Source organism: Mesoplodon densirostris, chromosome 20, assembly GCF_025265405.1.
Source record: "Mesoplodon densirostris isolate mMesDen1 chromosome 20, mMesDen1 primary haplotype, whole genome shotgun sequence".
NCBI classification, from domain to species: Eukaryota; Metazoa; Chordata; class Mammalia; order Artiodactyla; family Ziphiidae; genus Mesoplodon; species Mesoplodon densirostris.
The window spans coordinates 13,731,522-13,748,603 of record NC_082680.1 but is presented as its reverse complement, the minus strand read 5'-3'; the positions used below and the strand labels follow the sequence as shown (position 1 = coordinate 13,748,603).

The 17,082-nt window shown below is 39.5% G+C and overlaps 1 protein-coding gene across 9 annotated transcripts in view; it reads left to right on the top strand.

Moving 5' to 3' along the window:
- Positions 1 to 17,082, top strand: part of SORBS2 (sorbin and SH3 domain containing 2) — a 173,760-nt gene that overhangs the window by 103,995 nt on the left and 52,683 nt on the right. For 5 of the 9 annotated variants that reach the window (XM_060085826.1, XM_060085825.1, XM_060085823.1 and 2 more), the window contains 5 exons: positions 2,043 to 2,215; positions 7,584 to 7,650; positions 8,355 to 8,399; positions 10,933 to 11,122; positions 13,524 to 13,638. In XM_060085826.1, coding sequence (XP_059941809.1) covers positions 2,043 to 2,215; positions 7,584 to 7,650; positions 8,355 to 8,399; positions 10,933 to 11,122; positions 13,524 to 13,638 — 590 coding nt within the window. Of the gene's footprint in view, positions 1 to 2,042; positions 2,216 to 2,899; positions 3,013 to 7,583; positions 7,651 to 8,354; positions 8,400 to 10,932; positions 11,123 to 13,523; positions 13,639 to 17,082 lie in introns of those variants that run through there. The other 4 variants (XM_060085827.1, XM_060085822.1, XM_060085821.1 and 1 more) reach the window with 2 other exon arrangements.

The window sequence follows — 17,082 nt, the reverse complement described above, 5'->3', positions numbered from 1 at the left end:
CATATCAATGGGTGGATTTTACATATAAACTATACTACAGAGAAAGAAATTCTGTAGATAAATACTGAACAAATTCCAATTGGCCAGTGCTGAGATAGGTCCTGAGGAATATACACAAATCTATTCTGCCTTAGAGGAACTTTATAAAGTTGAGGACAAAGCTGCAAAAAATGAGAGTTAGTGGACCATATAAGAGCATAATAAAATAAAGGGTTAACTTGTAAGCTATAAGTTCATAGAATCTTATGACCCACATATGAAGAGAGTTAACACTGTTTAAGCTAGGCCTTTGCAAATACTCAGTGCTCAAAAAGTGTTTGATAGAAATACTAGCATCATGGTTGCCCACTCAAATCCTTTCTGTAATTAAATGGAAAATCAGAGTCAAATATCACTTTGCGTCTTAATTCAGAGTTGCTTGGAAAAGATACTACTTTTACATACAGTGGCACGTAAAGCAGTTTTATTCCTAGCCTTATTCATTCTTCATCAGAAACGGATTGAAAATGCTTTTCTGTTGCAAACTAAAACACAGTCATAGTAACAGCAGTTACAAATATTATAATGGATATGAGTTTACAAAGGTCTTATCTCTACTTATCCTTATAATGATGAGTTAAATTTTTAAAAAATCTTATGAAATTGTGTATAAATTTGCTACAAAAACACAGTCATATCTTTTTAGATATCTATATCTATATTTATATCTATACCTATACGTAATCAATGACTGCTGCCCTGACATAAGGACTTTTCCATATGCACATAAAAAGAGACCTGACTAACAGATCTGACAAACCATGGCCAAGAGTCATTCTTGGTCAGCAAAATTTTGAAATTTATTGTAGAAAAACAGGAGGTCATATTATCAACTGTACTAAATACACGATAATGTAGATTTTCATAAATACCTGTAAACTCTAAGTGGAATATAGAGTACACCTATGTCCTCTCTGTTTCTTATGAAAGTATACCAAAAATTAACGAAGATGGCATGAAGAGCATGATAAATCTCAGTCACAATGTAGGCTTAGGGCAATTTTCACATCCAAGGGGTGAGGAGTCATGGTTTTTGCTACTTTAAAGTAAAAGCGAAGCTACTTTAGTTTAGTGGCCATCATGGAGTCTTAAATAAAGGTTAATATTAATAGCTTACGATCATTTCTCTACCCATAAGCCTTCACATCCAAGTATGTTTGGATGTGAAGATTTCCTTATGTGATTTTTGCTTTCATTTTATTTTTATTTATTTATTTATTTTTTGCGGTACGTGGGCTTCTCACTGCTGTGGCCTCTCCCGTTGCGGAGCACGGGCTCCGAATGCGCAGGCTCAGCGGCCATGGCGCACGGACCCAGCCGCTCCGCGGCATGTGGGATCTTCCCAGACCGGGGCACGAACCCGCGTCCCCTGCATCGGCAGGCGGACTCTCAACCACTGCACCACCAGGGAAGCCCTCACTTTATTTTTATAAAATTACTGTCATAGACTCAATAGTCATATTTTTCATCCTAAAAGTACACTTTAGTACTTTAAGAAAATGGTAGTCATCAGTTTCACCAAAATAATAGTAATGTAAATGATGCCCTGAAGGAAATGACTAAACTTGTCTCAGCTTCTGCCCCCTCATGTATAAAATGGACCCTCACCCAAGATGACTAGAAGGATAAAATGAAGTAATGCAGGTACAATGCTTTCTTAACACAGTGGCTGCCACGTGGCTGCATGGTCTTTCAACAAATATTATTCTTGCCCTTCCCCTCATCACTGAAAGATGAGGATCTTGTTGTTAGAGGTCTATTCAGTATATACCTACATGTTACCAATGAGTGGCTCAAATTTAAGGTCAATGAGTTAAAAGATAGAGTGATAGAAATACACTTTATATTTATTTATAAATATAATATAGTATTATATATTTACATATAACTATGTAATTATACGTAATTACATGTAATTAAATATATTATATTACGGTAGGCATGAGGCTCCATTAATTTGATTCCTCGTGCATCAAGTATATGTCACCAAATTTTCTCCGCAGATTCCTCAGAGACATACCCCCAGCATGCACAGTCTCTGGACGGCAGCATGGGCAGCTCGATACCACTGTACAGATCCTCAGAGGAGGAGAAGAGAGTGACAGTCATCAAAGCGCCGCACTACCCGGGGATCGGGCCGGTGGATGAATCCGGAATCCCCACGGCAATTAGAACGGTAGGAAATGCCAGCGCGCCTTGCTCCCGGGCTGTGCACAGGCTCCACAAAGGATGGATTGTCAATGGCTTTGTGCATTCCTATGCTCTTATATAATGAGGATTGCCCTCCGTGCCATCTGAGTTCTCATGAATATTATGCTGTGTGTGGCAGAGAAAGAGAACTGTCGATTGAAGATAATGACCCAATCTGTTTTTCCATTTCAATTAAAAATCACGAAAAAAAATCATGAAAATTGTGATTCTGTTAAATGATAAAAGTAAGCTTTGTCTGGTTTTACCTCGTCCACGGAGTGTTGGGGCAATAGAGAGAGAAAAGAGAATGAAGTAGAAAATGTGAATTCTTTGGCTGCACTGAATTCCCATGTGCATTGCGAATAAACCGGTGATTTGTTTCTTGAGATGGATGGTGTGTGTTACCACCAGGAGACTGGGAGCTGTGAATTGGGTGCTGGGCAGCAAGATGATTGGAGGGAAGGGAGTTCATGTCGTGGAAAGGAAAAACTGTCTGAGGAAAATACACATCACGTTTCAGTGTCCCTCGTCAGCTGTGCCTGCTGAGAGCTCGCCGGGGCGATAAGTGAAAGTGATGGGTTTTTTTTTTTGAAGTCTTTAAACTCTGCCAGAACATTGCTCGGTGTTTCAGGGCAGCCCCTTCTGGCAAAGTTCAGCAGCAGCAGAGGCTGAGCTTGGGCAGGCAGCTGCTTGCTGATCCAGTCCACTTGCAGAGGAGGTCTGTGCTGGCCTGCGAGAAGGAATACTGGGGGCGCCAGGATGAGAGCGGCAGCACCTCTGCAGGTGAAACTGGGGGGTGGTGAGAGAAGGGAGCGCCGACTGCATACACTCGGTCTGCAACACCCACGTATGCGGCTGGGCTGGTGCCGAGAGCTACTGGCCTGGAAGGCAAACCTGGGGGGCCAAAGACAAGGGTGGAGAGAGGAAAAGAACCGGCAAGAGATCAGAAAAAGAGATCAGGGACGATTGGAATCGCTCAGAAAGAACGAAAGACAAAGACTGGGGGTCTCTTGTCTCCTTGGATTTGCATTCATCATATGGGGATCCTGTGCTCGGAGAGGAGAGTTGAAAATTGATTATTCCAAGCATCTGTATTAGAATTGGAAGCCAGAAAGTAAATCTGTAGAGCAGTTGCTGGGGCTTTAGACTCATTAGATTCTGGGGATGTTGAATGTGACTAATTATAAAGTCCTAAAAATCTCTGTTGGAACCAATGATTGTCACATGTAAGTGACAGGAAAAGTTCAGGGATTGTGACTAACATTCTTAATCTTAGGGTGGCTGCATGTTTCTGGTGGTGGCACTCTGTTGTTTGTTTCTCTTTTAAGATTTCTGACTCAAAATGCTTTAATTTGATTTTTTTTTTTTCCTAATAACATAGGGATACAGTGTCAGGTACAGTGTCACTGGTTTTGTTTAATTGACCCTTGACAAATTAGGAGATCCCTGATTCTGTGTAGTTATAGATTGTCTGATTTTATCTGAGACCTCTAGGTATGTTTTTAAGTCAATATATGATAGACACAAATGGACATGCAAAGCTAGAACTGTCTTTATCTGTAAGATATGATTTTCTTAAATAGCAAGACCTTGCTTTTTACGTTTTAAAAGGAAAAAACTGAGATGTTATAGATGGTTAGTGAAAAATCAAGAAATATTAAAAATTTATATATTTTTAATCTACTGCCAAATCAAAAGCATGTTGAGATATGCATAAACAAACGCAGATACTAGACATTCAATGCAAGTTCCCCCTCTATAAAATAGAAAATAAAAATATAAGCAACTCAGAAGTTCCTTATAAGGAACCAGCATTTTTATGTACAGCTGTGCTCTTATGTAGACTGTTCAAAGTTTACAGAGAAGGCACAGGTCTGAAGACTCATTCACATTTCTTATCTGTCAGCCCCACAGAGCACATCCCCAAGTATAGCTGTGTTTATAAATGTGGAGTCTCGCCATGTCTGAGCCACGGCAGGCCAAGAATCTCCAAGGCTGTTTTTCTTTCTCATCCACATAGAAAGTAATGATTATCAGACTTACAGTGCTTCACAGGGGCTTTCTGCTCAGTGTACACACCAAAGGCAGTACTGACCCAGTGTATCATCTCAGAGTCTCATTTTAGACAACCAGCAGAGACCAAGGAAACAATTTCAAAAAGTAACATGGAAACTCTAGAAAGCCAAGAATTAACCAAATGTACCTTTGAGCTATCTGCAGAAAAGGAAGCAGCTCCCCAGACTGCCCTCTCTCACGCGACCTGGGACATCTATGTTAGCCTTTTACTGCCATCCTTAAAAATAACAACAAAAAAACCCGCTAGGGTTCAGATACCACAAGACTGTGTAATTAAGGCGAGTAGTTAAGTGAAATGTAAGATTCTTTCCTTCTAGTTCAAATATAACACCGTTTGAGTCTTTTCCAAGCTGGAAAAGGGCAAAAATAGAATAGAATAATGTATACTGGTGTACATTCTTATTGCTTGGAAGTATTAAGCAGTAATGAAAGGAACCAAGATTTGAATCTAGGTTGATCTGACATTAATCTCAGCTTTCCACTGCAGCCTACTGTTTATATTATGTCAAAAGCGGGGTGGATAAGGAGCTTCTGCTTTTAAGGAACTTACAGTTTAGCACAGCAAATGTTGCCAACATTTTATTATCACATTAAAGAAATTTTGAAACAATATCTATATTTTGTGACTTGCTCTAGGACACTAGATTGTTTACTATAGTCAGTATTTTAGTAACTTAGACTAGTAAATACCAATTTTTTTTTTTTTTTTTTTTTTGTGGTACGCGGGCCTCTCACTGCTGTGGCCTCTCCCGTTGTGGAGCACAGGCTCCGGACACGCAGGCTCAGCATCCATGGTTCACGGGCCCAGCCGCTGTGCGGCATGTGGGATCTTCCCGGACCAGGGCACGAATCCGTGTCCCCTGCATCGGCAGGTGGACTCTCAACCACTGCGCCACCAGGGAAGCCCAATATCAAATTTTTATTTCTCTAATTCTAAGCTGATGATCAGAATACAATTCGAGTCCAAAATATTCCCTAGTTAATTTTTAAAATAATGTCTTGAACAATATACTCACTAACAAGTTATTATGGATAATGATAATTATCACCAAAACTGTAGAAAATATGTGTCTTTTCCCTTTTTGGAAATCTCTGCACGATAAATCAATGTAGAGTTCTGATGTTTTGTAAACTACAGGAGTATAAAACTTCAGGTTTATTCAGCCAAGTTATAGAAAACAACCAAATAGTGATTTACTAGTAGTTACTGTCCATGCAAAATCATTTTGAAGAACAAATACACAAGTAAACTTCCTGAAATTTGAGTAGACTTCCGTTTACCTAATCTCAATGTTTGCCATAACAACCTACATGGTGGCATTTATAAAAGGGACTTTAAATGCTTAGAGGACTTCTTTTAGAAAGGGACATAGAGTTTTAGTATTCCCATTTATCAGTTTCATGTTCCTCTTTGCCAAGCAACCTGGGCATTTCCTGGCATCTCTGTGCTCACCATATAAAGCTAGCAGATGGCACAACAGAGGTCCTGCCGGATATGTGCCCTCCAGCAAGTGAAGGAAAAACTCCTGTCTGTCAGGATGCATTGCCATATACAGCGATATAACTCACTTATACAGCTTCCTCATTGCCATTGGTTGTGTCCAGGTATGGCTGGGCAACATTTTTACACAAAATTATGTCTTATTTTTTATTGCTAAAGACTGCAAAGGAATTAAAGCTTAATGAAAAAGAAATCCATCTTTTATGAAAGTAAATGTCCCTTAAAGATACATGTTCATCTACTTTGTTTAACCCAGCAAATAACAGCTAGACTCTTGTTTTATCACTGCCTCTCCCACCAGCTCCCACCATTTGAGTATAAAGTCCACCAGTGATCCACTCAATATTTCCATTGTAGAAAGAGCTTAGAATGAGTGAAGAAGTGATTCCCAACAAAGTCAATTAGCCTTTGATGTTACTCTGTATTTGTGGTGATTACCAGAATCGTATATTCTTAGAGATCAAAATAAGTCTAGATATAGCACAAAACCCTCAGTTTCCAGATGGAAAACACGATGACCACATTGGAAAGAAAACTCAGGATATAAAATCTACACCAAAGCTCAGTCTAACAAATACAAGAATATTTTTGTGGCCTTCCTAACAGAATATTTTCTATGATGAGAACTGCCTCGAAAAATCTGTATATTTAGTCACTATATATAGAATGGTCAAGTTTCTTATCAGAATAACCCTGGAAGAGTTAAAATGAAGACACTCCAAGCAAAATCTTGAATTATGATTAAAAAGGCCTATGTCCACTTTCACAGGTATACAATTAGGTAGACTTCCATCCAATAACCTGGATTCATTCATTGTTTTATTCTGTAAATATCTGAGGTTTCCTACTGTTATGATTTATTGAGCATTTCTTATATTCTAGGCATTGTTCTAGGTCTTTTTGTATACACTGTCTCTTTCATTTCTGTAACAATTCTACGATGTGGATATAATTATTTCATCTTAGAGAAGAGAAAACTGAGGCCCTAAAAGGTTACCTCACTTGCCCAAATTCTTATTGCTTGGAAGTATTAAACAGTAATGAAAGGAACCAAGATTTGAATCTAGGTTGATCTGACATTAATCTCAGCTTTCCACTGCAGCCTACTGTTTATATTATGTCAAAAGCGGGGTGGATAAGGAGCTTCTGCTTTTAAGGAATTTACAGTTTAGCACAGCAAATGTTGCCAACATTTTATTATCACGTTAAAGAAATTTTGAAACAATATCTATATTTTGTGACTTGCTCTAGGACACTAGATTGTTTACTATAGTCAATATTTTAGTAACTTAGACTAGTAAATACCAAATTTTTATTTCTTTAATTCTAAGCCGATGATCAGAATACAATTCGAGTCCAAAACATTCCCTAGTTAATTTTTAAAATAATGTCTTGAACACTATACTCACTAACAAGTTATTATGGATAATGATAATTATCACCAAAAGGAGCGAAGCAAACAATTACAACAGTATAACTTCTATTCAGTTAATTTTATATACATAAGCTTGCACAAATATCAACTATGTAGGGCTGGGCACAGCTGTGACCTGGAAGAAATAAAACCATAGCGTATAACATTCCAACTCAGCCTCCACTCAAACAAAGGGTAATATATTTACAAATTGCATGTATCCCTGGATAAACGACTGATATGTCATCATGACATAGTAAAGAGTCAGAACAGACATCTGCTATTTAAAAAGATATAATATACAAAGAGGAACAATGTTTATTTGGAACCAGTTTTGTAACTGTTGGACATTTTCTTTTACAGACAGTTGACAGGCCAAAGGACTGGTACAAGACCATGTTTAAGCAAATCCACATGGTGCACAAGCCGGGTATGTAGTTCTGTTCTCTGATCAGGTCCTTGTGGGCTGAAGGATGTACACTCTTTTGTGTAGTTCTGGTTCACACAAACTGTCAAGACCCCAGCAAACTTCATGGCCCTCCCTTCTTTTCAACACTTCTTATTCTTAGATCACCCCTCAACTCCCAGACACCCGCACTCCTGCTTCACCCTTGAGCTGCCAGGAAGCCTCTTAGAAGGTAGCCCTTGGAGTAGTGCCAGGGGCTCTGGCCTTATGCCTCCATCCTTCCCTATCCACAGTATAAACTGGCCTGGTGTATTATCTGCTTAAACAGACGCATTATTCTTCTGTCCACGTGTATCTGCCCCATATCAAGACAGTGACTGTAGCTGGGTCTCACGGAGTTGACAAGGGATCTTTAAAGCACTTACTAAAGGAAATTCATGATCCAGGACGGGCCGAAAGGAGGAAGAGGGACTGATATCTGTATGCTGTGAAGTGGGCAGCAGAGCAAACCTGTTAACAGCCCAGAGAAGTCAATTTGCAAAGGCCCAGCAAAAAAACAAAAAAAACCCAAAAAAACCCATAATATTTGAAAATTTAAAAATGGTTTTATGAACTAGGCAAAATGTGCTGGTTTTCTAACAAATCTGTTGTTTCTCTGAAGTTCTGCTATCTTGTTAGGATGTGGTGACCAATCTGTATTACCATAATATTTATGTTTCATTTTCTAGATGATGACACAGACATGTATAATACTCCTTACACATATAATGCAGGTAGGATGGGTTTCCTTGCTTGCCATGACTACACTGTGCCCTCCCATGCTTGGAAGAACTTCCCAGTCACTTTTTTTTTTTTTTTTTTTACCACTCTGAGTGCACGATTTCAGTCTCTACAATTAGGAAGATGCTTTTTTTTCTTTTCTCAGCATGTATAACGAAAGATTTGATCTTTTCTCATGGAAATGAGAACTAATACTATTTTACCTCCTTCATCCCCACTGTTAGTTTATTCTCGGCTTCAGGAATGTTTAACCAAAGTGTGAAGGACAGCAGGAAAGAACATACTGTAACAGGGGGTAGAAAATAAGATAAAGATCTCCTTTTATCAGTAGAGAGAATGATTACAATTGCGTAAGATCTTTCAAATACACTTCCCCAAAAACAAGTCAAGCAAAGTATTTTGTGACCCTGTCCATGCTTTTGCTCCAAATGCAATCATTCATTGAAGGATTTTTAAACATCCCAGTTGGCTGGACCACTTTTCTGACTCAGAGTTGCCAGCGGTCATAATGGATCGACTTCAATTCCGGGCATTTCCACTTGAACTTGAGTGAGTTGGTATCTTGTGAAATGGTTGCAGGCTGGAGTGAGGGACCCCTGAAAAATGTTTCCATCATCGCTTTCTCCTAAATGTCACTTCAGCGGACCCCACACGGGGCCACCTGTTACTTCCCGGCCCCAGGCTCAGGACGATTGCACAGTGCCTGTTATTCCCTTCTGTAGAGCAGTCTCCAAGGCCCACGTCCCATTCAGCAGCTGCAGCCTCCCATCAAGGTCCCCTTGCCAGCCACACCCCCAAACTGGATGAGGTTGTCCCCTCCATGAGGCCTGAAGGCCAGCACTCAGGCCTTTTCACTGTTGAGGATTCTGCTACTAGTGTCCAACGACAAGTAAGGGAAAAAAACAAGCAGAACAAGCTCAGCAAGCTGCAAGAATCTGGTTTTCAGTCCTCGCTCTTCCAGATGATAGCAGGTGGCCTGCTAGGATTCCCTCAACTTTTATTCCTGGTCTCAGGTTCTCCTAACTCCTCTGCTGTGTTTAGCTTGTTAAAATGCAAAATTCAACTGAGAAAATTTTAAAGATCTTCTTGGCTTTATTAAACGATTCATGAGTCAGGCAGCATCCAATCTAGCAGATAGAAAGGAGCTCTGAGGAGCTGAACAAAACAAAAGGCTTTCAATAGGCAGAAGGGAGCAGGAACAGGGAAGTTAGACTAAGAAAAACAGCGGGTGGGTTACTGCAAGGTCCCTTTCCCCCGAGGGGAGGGCAGGGGGCTGTCAGGCAGAGTATCTAACTCGTGCTGGCCAGGCCATTCCTGATGGACTGCTTGAAGATTCCATTTCTGGCAGAGTCAAAACTGTAACTAAGTTAAGTCTCGGTTTGGTGCTGTGGGGCTTAGCATGAGCAACTCCATTTTGGGTCTGCTGTTTCGTTCTGAACAAGCGCTCAAGTTGAAGTCTGACTGTAGCACTGAGGCAAACAGAAGTGCAGACACTATCTCATCTGTCATAGCCAATTTGCACGGAACTTCGGGAGAAGCAGATGAATGAAAATAGACTTAGCTCAAAAGAGAGAGGTGGCAGGAAATTCAGAATTTCTATAATTATTTTTCATATTGAAGTTTGCATCCGTGAGAATTAGTCAATTGAACGGTAGTTACTTATAAACTTGCAGGGCCCTTTAGAGTTTTACCGTTTAATCGGTAGACAAAGAAACTCTGATTAGTCTCTTCCCCTCCTACTAACCTTACATCGCGCTGTTCTATGCCTTGCACTTTCTGATGCCTTTTTCCCCTCTGCCATCTCCTCTTCCCCGACCCACCCAAACCAATCCTTCAGGGCTCACTCTAGTGTCATCAGTTCTGTGATATCTTCTCCGACCAATCACCATCTTCTAAACTCTTTAATGCCTAAAGTATGTTTTCCTCATGTGGCTTGTATCATAAGCTACCAATTATTTTCCATCATAATTCTGATCATGTCTCTTTTCCCCAGATGAGCTATAAGCTCACTGAGTTGATGTTTCCTTATGCCTTGCACCGCATGTAGTTAACTTGCTCAATATTTTGTTTGGTTGCAATTAACATGTCAATTAGCATATGCAAATCAGAGCTTTTAAAGTAATAGAAGATATTTGGAAACAGTTCTATTAAGTATTTTTAATCTTCTTCTAAAATCTTAACTGTGTTATTAGTTTACATTATCCACGAGAAAATTTGCTAAGTATCTGTAAGTTTGTTTCTAGTACCAGTTGGAATTATTACTAATTCCATAATAATTGATGAGGATTCACTGTAACCAACTGCTCGTGTATTCAATCCATTAATGAATTAATAATGATTAGTAAATTAATAATATTAATAAATCAAGAGCATACCATCCAATGCATGCATTGTGAATATGTTTACTGATAATAATCTTGGTAAAATCATGGGATACTTTTGTGGGGTATAAATAATGTAATGCACTTTCAAAATGTTATTTGTTTCTGTTCTGTTTTTGTTTTGCTGTGTTGTGTTTCCTGATAGGCCTGTACAACTCACCCTACAGAGCTCAGTCACATCCTGCTGCCAAGACCCAGACCTACAGACCCCTCTCCAAAAGCCACTCCGACAATGGCACTGATGCCTTTAAGGATGCTTCCTCTCCTGTCCCTCCCCCGCACGTTCCTCCTCCAGTCCCACCACTTCGACCAAGAGATCGGTCTTCAACAGAAAAGTAAGGCATTTTCCCCTGAAGTGTCCTGTATTTAGCTTAGGATAAAAATAAGCCCACAGGGCATGCAGCAGAAGAATCACTGCTTACCTTTCTGAGATAGTATATGTACAGTCTTATAAAGGTGCCATGTTCACCTCCCCTATCAAGAGTGTAGCAAACACTTTCACAATATTGGTTCATAATATCAGGGTCACCTGAGTTAGACTTGAAGTAACTGAGCGTCATCTCCACTCTTTGATCAATAAATGCATATGAGACAAATAAATAGAAATAATTGACACTCCCTTTGGCATAGCAGGTCAGAGATTATGCAGTTAATTTCCAGTTTCCTCAGATTTGAAATGTTAGGACTATTAATGATTTAAAATTTCCCCTCTGATCACAAAAGTATCTTTTTGAAAACAGAAAAGGTTATTCATAAATCATAAGTAAGGCATTAGTTAATGTGCCTACCTGTGACTCATTTCCACACACTAATTTTAATTTCCCCACTGAAATATTTTTATAGAAACTATTCAAACAAAAATAAAAATTTATAAACACACTTCTATTGGGCCGTTTTTATTAGGATAATGACTAATAGTACCACTTATAGGTAACCTTCATTGAGACCTCACTATGAGCCACTAATCTAAGCACTTTTCCTGTATTATATTACTTAATTCTGAGAACAACCCAATGAGATATGTTCTATTTTAAACCCATTTTAGAGAGAGAGAGAAAAAAAAAAAGCTGTGGTTTTGAAAATTAAAGTAAGTTGCTCAGCTCATGCAGCTAGTATGTCCAAGCCAGGATTCACACTCAGCTCTAACTAAAGCCATAGTTCATGCTATACCAGCAATAATAAATAAGAATATAAGGATTATTCAGTATTAATAGGGTTATTAAGCATCCATCTATCATACCCATCCCAGAAATATTATATTCCACACCTTGTTGTACCATTAAAAGTAACTGATGATCATATAGGGTATAAGATACCACAAAGATAGACATACATTATGTGTGAAGAGTTCTTATTTTAATGCCTGTCTCCTCATGATGATTATGTGTTTATAGGTGTTATGTCTTAAATTTGAGAAATAATTGTCTAGACACAAAATGCTATCTCTGCCATAAAAAAAGAACCAAAATGAACTCAGATTTAAATGCATTTTGTTCTATATGTCTAGTAAAAATAAATCTTTCATTGAGAAACATGATAATCCCTTAAAATTTTCTACAATGTTTTCATATACATTGTCTTATGTGATGCTCAAAGTACGTCTGCTGAATATTGCTCATCAATTTACTAGAAAGCCAGGACCTGCCTGCCCCTAATTCTCCTGTCTTGTAGAAACTTCTATTTCCAACATGCATGGAGTCAGAATTTCATCCCACTCTATGGGTCAGAACTGCCCCCACCATGGGACTTTCCTGGTGGTCCAGTGGCTAAGACTCCGAGCTCCCAATGCAGGGGGCCCGGGTTCAATCCCTGGTCGGGGAACTAGATCCGACATGCACAGCTAAGAAGTTCACATGCCACAACTAAAGATCCCGCATGCCACAACTAAGACCCGACGCAGCCAAATAAATTAAAATACATTTTTTTTAAAAAAAGGAAAAAACCAAAAGAATTGCCTCCATCTACAGTCAGAAAATCCTTCTTCCTCAAATGTGATCCTCCCAAAGGAAGCCTTCTTCAGCCTCAGCTACCTAGAAAAGCTTTACTTTTGAAGTCCCTCTTTGCCTGCCTCTTGAAGGATATTAGTTCAGGAAAAAGAGCTGATTCCAGGGTCTCCTATGCGATGGAATAGATGCCAGCCTCTGGTTTTTCAAGGGTAAAACCATGGAGGGTCTCCGCTGCCATACAACTTGCTCTTATGGATGGCAGCCCAAGTGATACTTTTGCACTTTTCACAAACTATGATGCCACTTGCAAGATAAACAAGATCAAACATGACGTGTACATTACTCCTTGTCACTTCGGATCAAGGATGCCAGGTCACAGAGTGATGGGATAAACTCACATAACTTAATGGAGCATAACCGCCACTTCCTCTAAACACAAAAATACACAGCTGCCATTTGTGACCCCAGAGTTCACCAGCAGCTAACTGGCTGCATTTCTATCAATACAAACCCCTCGTGTGAGTTATTGAGCCAGCAGGAGAATAGTCCTTGTATGAAAAGAAGTAGAGGAAAATATAATAGGAAATCAAAGAAATGGCTTTCTTTAAATCATTTACGAAAAAGAGAACACAAATGCGGTATTTTTTTGCATATTAACATTTTATCCTGAGACGGTTTAAAAAAAAAGTCTATACTAAAATTAGCTTTGAAAACAGATAATCAGTGGTTTTATACAACAGTTTTAAGCACAGAGAATTATTTTAATATGTAATTTGTTGTTGATTTCTAGGCATGACTGGGACCCTCCAGACAGAAAAGTGGACACAAGGAAATTTCGTTCTGAGCCAAGGAGTATTTTTGAATATGAACCTGGGAAGTCATCCATTCTGCAGCATGAAAGACCAGTAAGCACTTGTCATTAAACAGAACGCCAGTTCTCTAGGTTTCCTGGGTTCCCAAATAAACCTGAATTTCATACCGTTTAGCAATTTTTTTTTTTTTTTTTTTTTTGCATTACGTGGGCTTCTCACTGCTGTGGCCTCTCCCGTTGCAGAGCACAGGCTCTGGACATGCAGGCCCAGCAGCCATGGCTCACGGGCCTAGCCGCTCCGCGGCATGTGGGATCTTCCCAGACCGGGGCACGAACCCGTGTCCCCTGCATCGGCAGGCGGACTCTCAACCACTGCGCCACCAGGGAAGCCCCCCATTTAGCAATTTTTTAATCACAAAGGTAATTTATTTATTTGGCATTATTCAGAAATCATGTTTATTTTGTATCATGATTTGTGTACCTTATCTCAGAATTAAAGATACAGTCTCTAATATATTGTCCCTACTCATCAAATATAGGACTCATTCTCATGTAACTATAAATGTGCCTAATCGTGATCCTGAGTTTAATTTTTTAAAAAAAGAAAAAGAACAACTCTCAAATGCAGCACTGAATTGCCAGTCTACATTGCTAATGAGAACAATCATTCATTCTCTCTGATACAAATGGACCAGGCAGTTCCATCCCTTGGTTTCCATTTTGGTTTCTTAATATTTCTTTGGCTTAAAGGGAAATTTTCCAAATGTCCTTTGTTATAACAAGTTGTTTTAATTGATTCTTATTAAATCTCCCTCAGGTTACCAAGCCTCAAGTTTCCTGACTGATTGTCAATCTAATGGATCAAGATTACATTTAACTTTGCAGTGTTTTTCCCAATTATATATTTTAATTACATGCAAAGGAAAAGACATAGAAAGTTGTAAATAACCACTTGCCTCCTCAAAGTACAATTGAACAAATAGGCTCTTCCTTGGCCCTCTTTTGTTTTGATTCCCCCAGTCCTCACTTTCTCCCCTAGACCAATGCCTTCAGGATCTCTTTGAAATTCTATAATTCCTCTGCATCCCCTCTATCAAAACCTGGCTGCGATTTGCTCTTGTCTTTGTCTTAAAAGAATTTTAGGTGTCAGTGAACAGGAAAAAGAGAGTTTTCTTTGTTAGTGCCTTTAAGAGTATCCAAGAAACCACATTATTATATATAACATAAGGCCAGCCCTGAAATTTGATTAGAAACCGTTGCTCACCACACCCAAAATAAGTGTCCTTGATTTAGTTTTTGAAACCCTGTACTTATGATTATGTTCTTGAGAAACATGTTCAAAAACCTTATAATCACATAATTCATACAGGATATTTTTCTAAGCCTTCTTTGCCTTTCTTCAAATAACTCATATCTTTTAGAGTAACAGGACTTTACCAGAAAAACTGAAAGAAAAAAAGGAACACCACCGAACTGCAGGTTCCATTGCAAACATATAACCCATTCACTAAGTTATATGACTGAATATCATGATCTCTGAAATTTCTAAGATGAGAACTGGGTGAACCATGATATCACCATTGCATAAAATTTAAAATCACAAAATAATCATGCAAAATAATGAGTCTCAAATTTAAATGTAAATAACGAAACATTAATGATCATTCTAACAATGTCTGAGACTCTTAGGATGCTGGGGGTTGTCACTGTCCTGGAATGCTTTTGTAGCTGTGATGTCAGGAAACAGGATTGATTTTGGAAGCAATCCCGTCGGGATATTTCTGGTATTTACTCATGCAGCAAAACCCGTGAAGCCCCACCTATGTGCCAGGCATCGTACTACGTGTGAGGGACACGGCAGTGAGCAAAACATAGTCTCTACCTCAAGGAACTTGGAGTCTATCATTTAATTAACATGCAGAGTAGCGCCACATTTGTGAGAAGTAGACCATGTCCTGTATGGTTAAAATGGAGACACACCAAATGAATTCGCCCCATCAAGAGCTTATTCACAGGCCCTGTCATTGTGACTGAAATTTCCACTTTACTCATGTCTTTGGGTTAAAGCTTTGAAGGCTGGGCCCATGAGCCATGGCCGCTGAGCCTGCGCGTCCGGAGCCTGTGCTCCGCGGTGGGAGGGGCCACAGCAGTGAGAGGCACGCGTACCGGGAAAAAAAAAAAAAAGCAATAATAATAACAGCAGCAATAGCAGTAGTTGTAGCTCCTTACTGAGCACTTACTTATGTGTCAAGCCTTATAATTAGTAATTTATGCCTTATATCATATAATGATCCCAACAACCCAGTGAAGTACATGTATGTAATTCCCGTTTTACAGATAGAGAGGCTGAGTACATTTTAAGTAACGTTGCTCAGGTTCCCATGGCTGGTGAGCGCTGGACCTGGAAGTTGAGCCCAGGCAGACTCATGCCTGGTGCACTTAATTACCACCCTACTGCTGCACACCCAGGATTAGCTAAATCGAAAACACATTTAGCTGGTAGCCATTATCACCTTAATTAGAGTATTTGATTATTTAATTATTTTGCAGTATAAGTTAGTTTATTTGTTCATTTATAATAAATTAGTGTACTGGATTTATTTTACCAGCAACCTGGGCCCTGAGTAGTTAGGACACAAGACCAGTATACTTAACTAGCTCTAAGAAGAATGGAAAGATCTGGAATGTGGGTATGGCTGAAGATTTGGGTATGGATGGGTCTCTGCTGCCACAGGAAAGGAGCAGTGGAAGGAACCTAGAAGCTTGGAAGGAAATGAAAATGGAGATCTTATGAAGAAATAGAAAGAACCAAAATGTTTATCCCTCCTAAACCATTTTGCTGAGGGCCAGCCTTATGCAAAATGATTTGAGCTAATCATCTTTATCATTTTGGCCAGGCTTTTATTACAGGACTCGACTATTATCTTTTTCTTTTCATCAACCCTGAATCCATTCCAGCTGCCTCTCTAAATCAGAAAAACAGAAACAAAGGGCTCAGGGCATGGTGCTGTCGCAGAGAGTGGCTGTATCTTGATAGAGTTTACGTAAGATTCGAGAGTGTCTTGGACACACACGAGAGAGAGGATAGAAAGCAGGTTTGCTAAATAAGGGTGATGGAACAGCATGTGGACAACACGTAAGGACCGCAAGACTTAGGCACTCTCATGTCTTTTTCCTCCAAGACGGTCTGTGAGCATTCCTTTGCTCTTTTCATCTTTAAGGCCTGTAAATTATACACCGCCACTCGGTTATTCTCTGTTGCTCTTTTGAATTCCAAGATGATGCCATCGTCTGCCCAGTTTTCCCAGTGTCATCTCGGATTCCCCTCTCCCCAGTCATCTCGAAGTCCTGCCTTCCAGGAGAAATGCCACAGCCACTCCTCTCTTCTGGTCCACAATTGTTCATTGCCTATATTAGAATGACAGCCACTAACTCTTTCCCCTAATTCTCCAATCTAGTCTCCACACCACGGCTAAGGCAATCTCAGAAAACCTCCTGCTCAAAACTTTCTCCCAGCTCTCAAGTGTCCTTAGAGCAA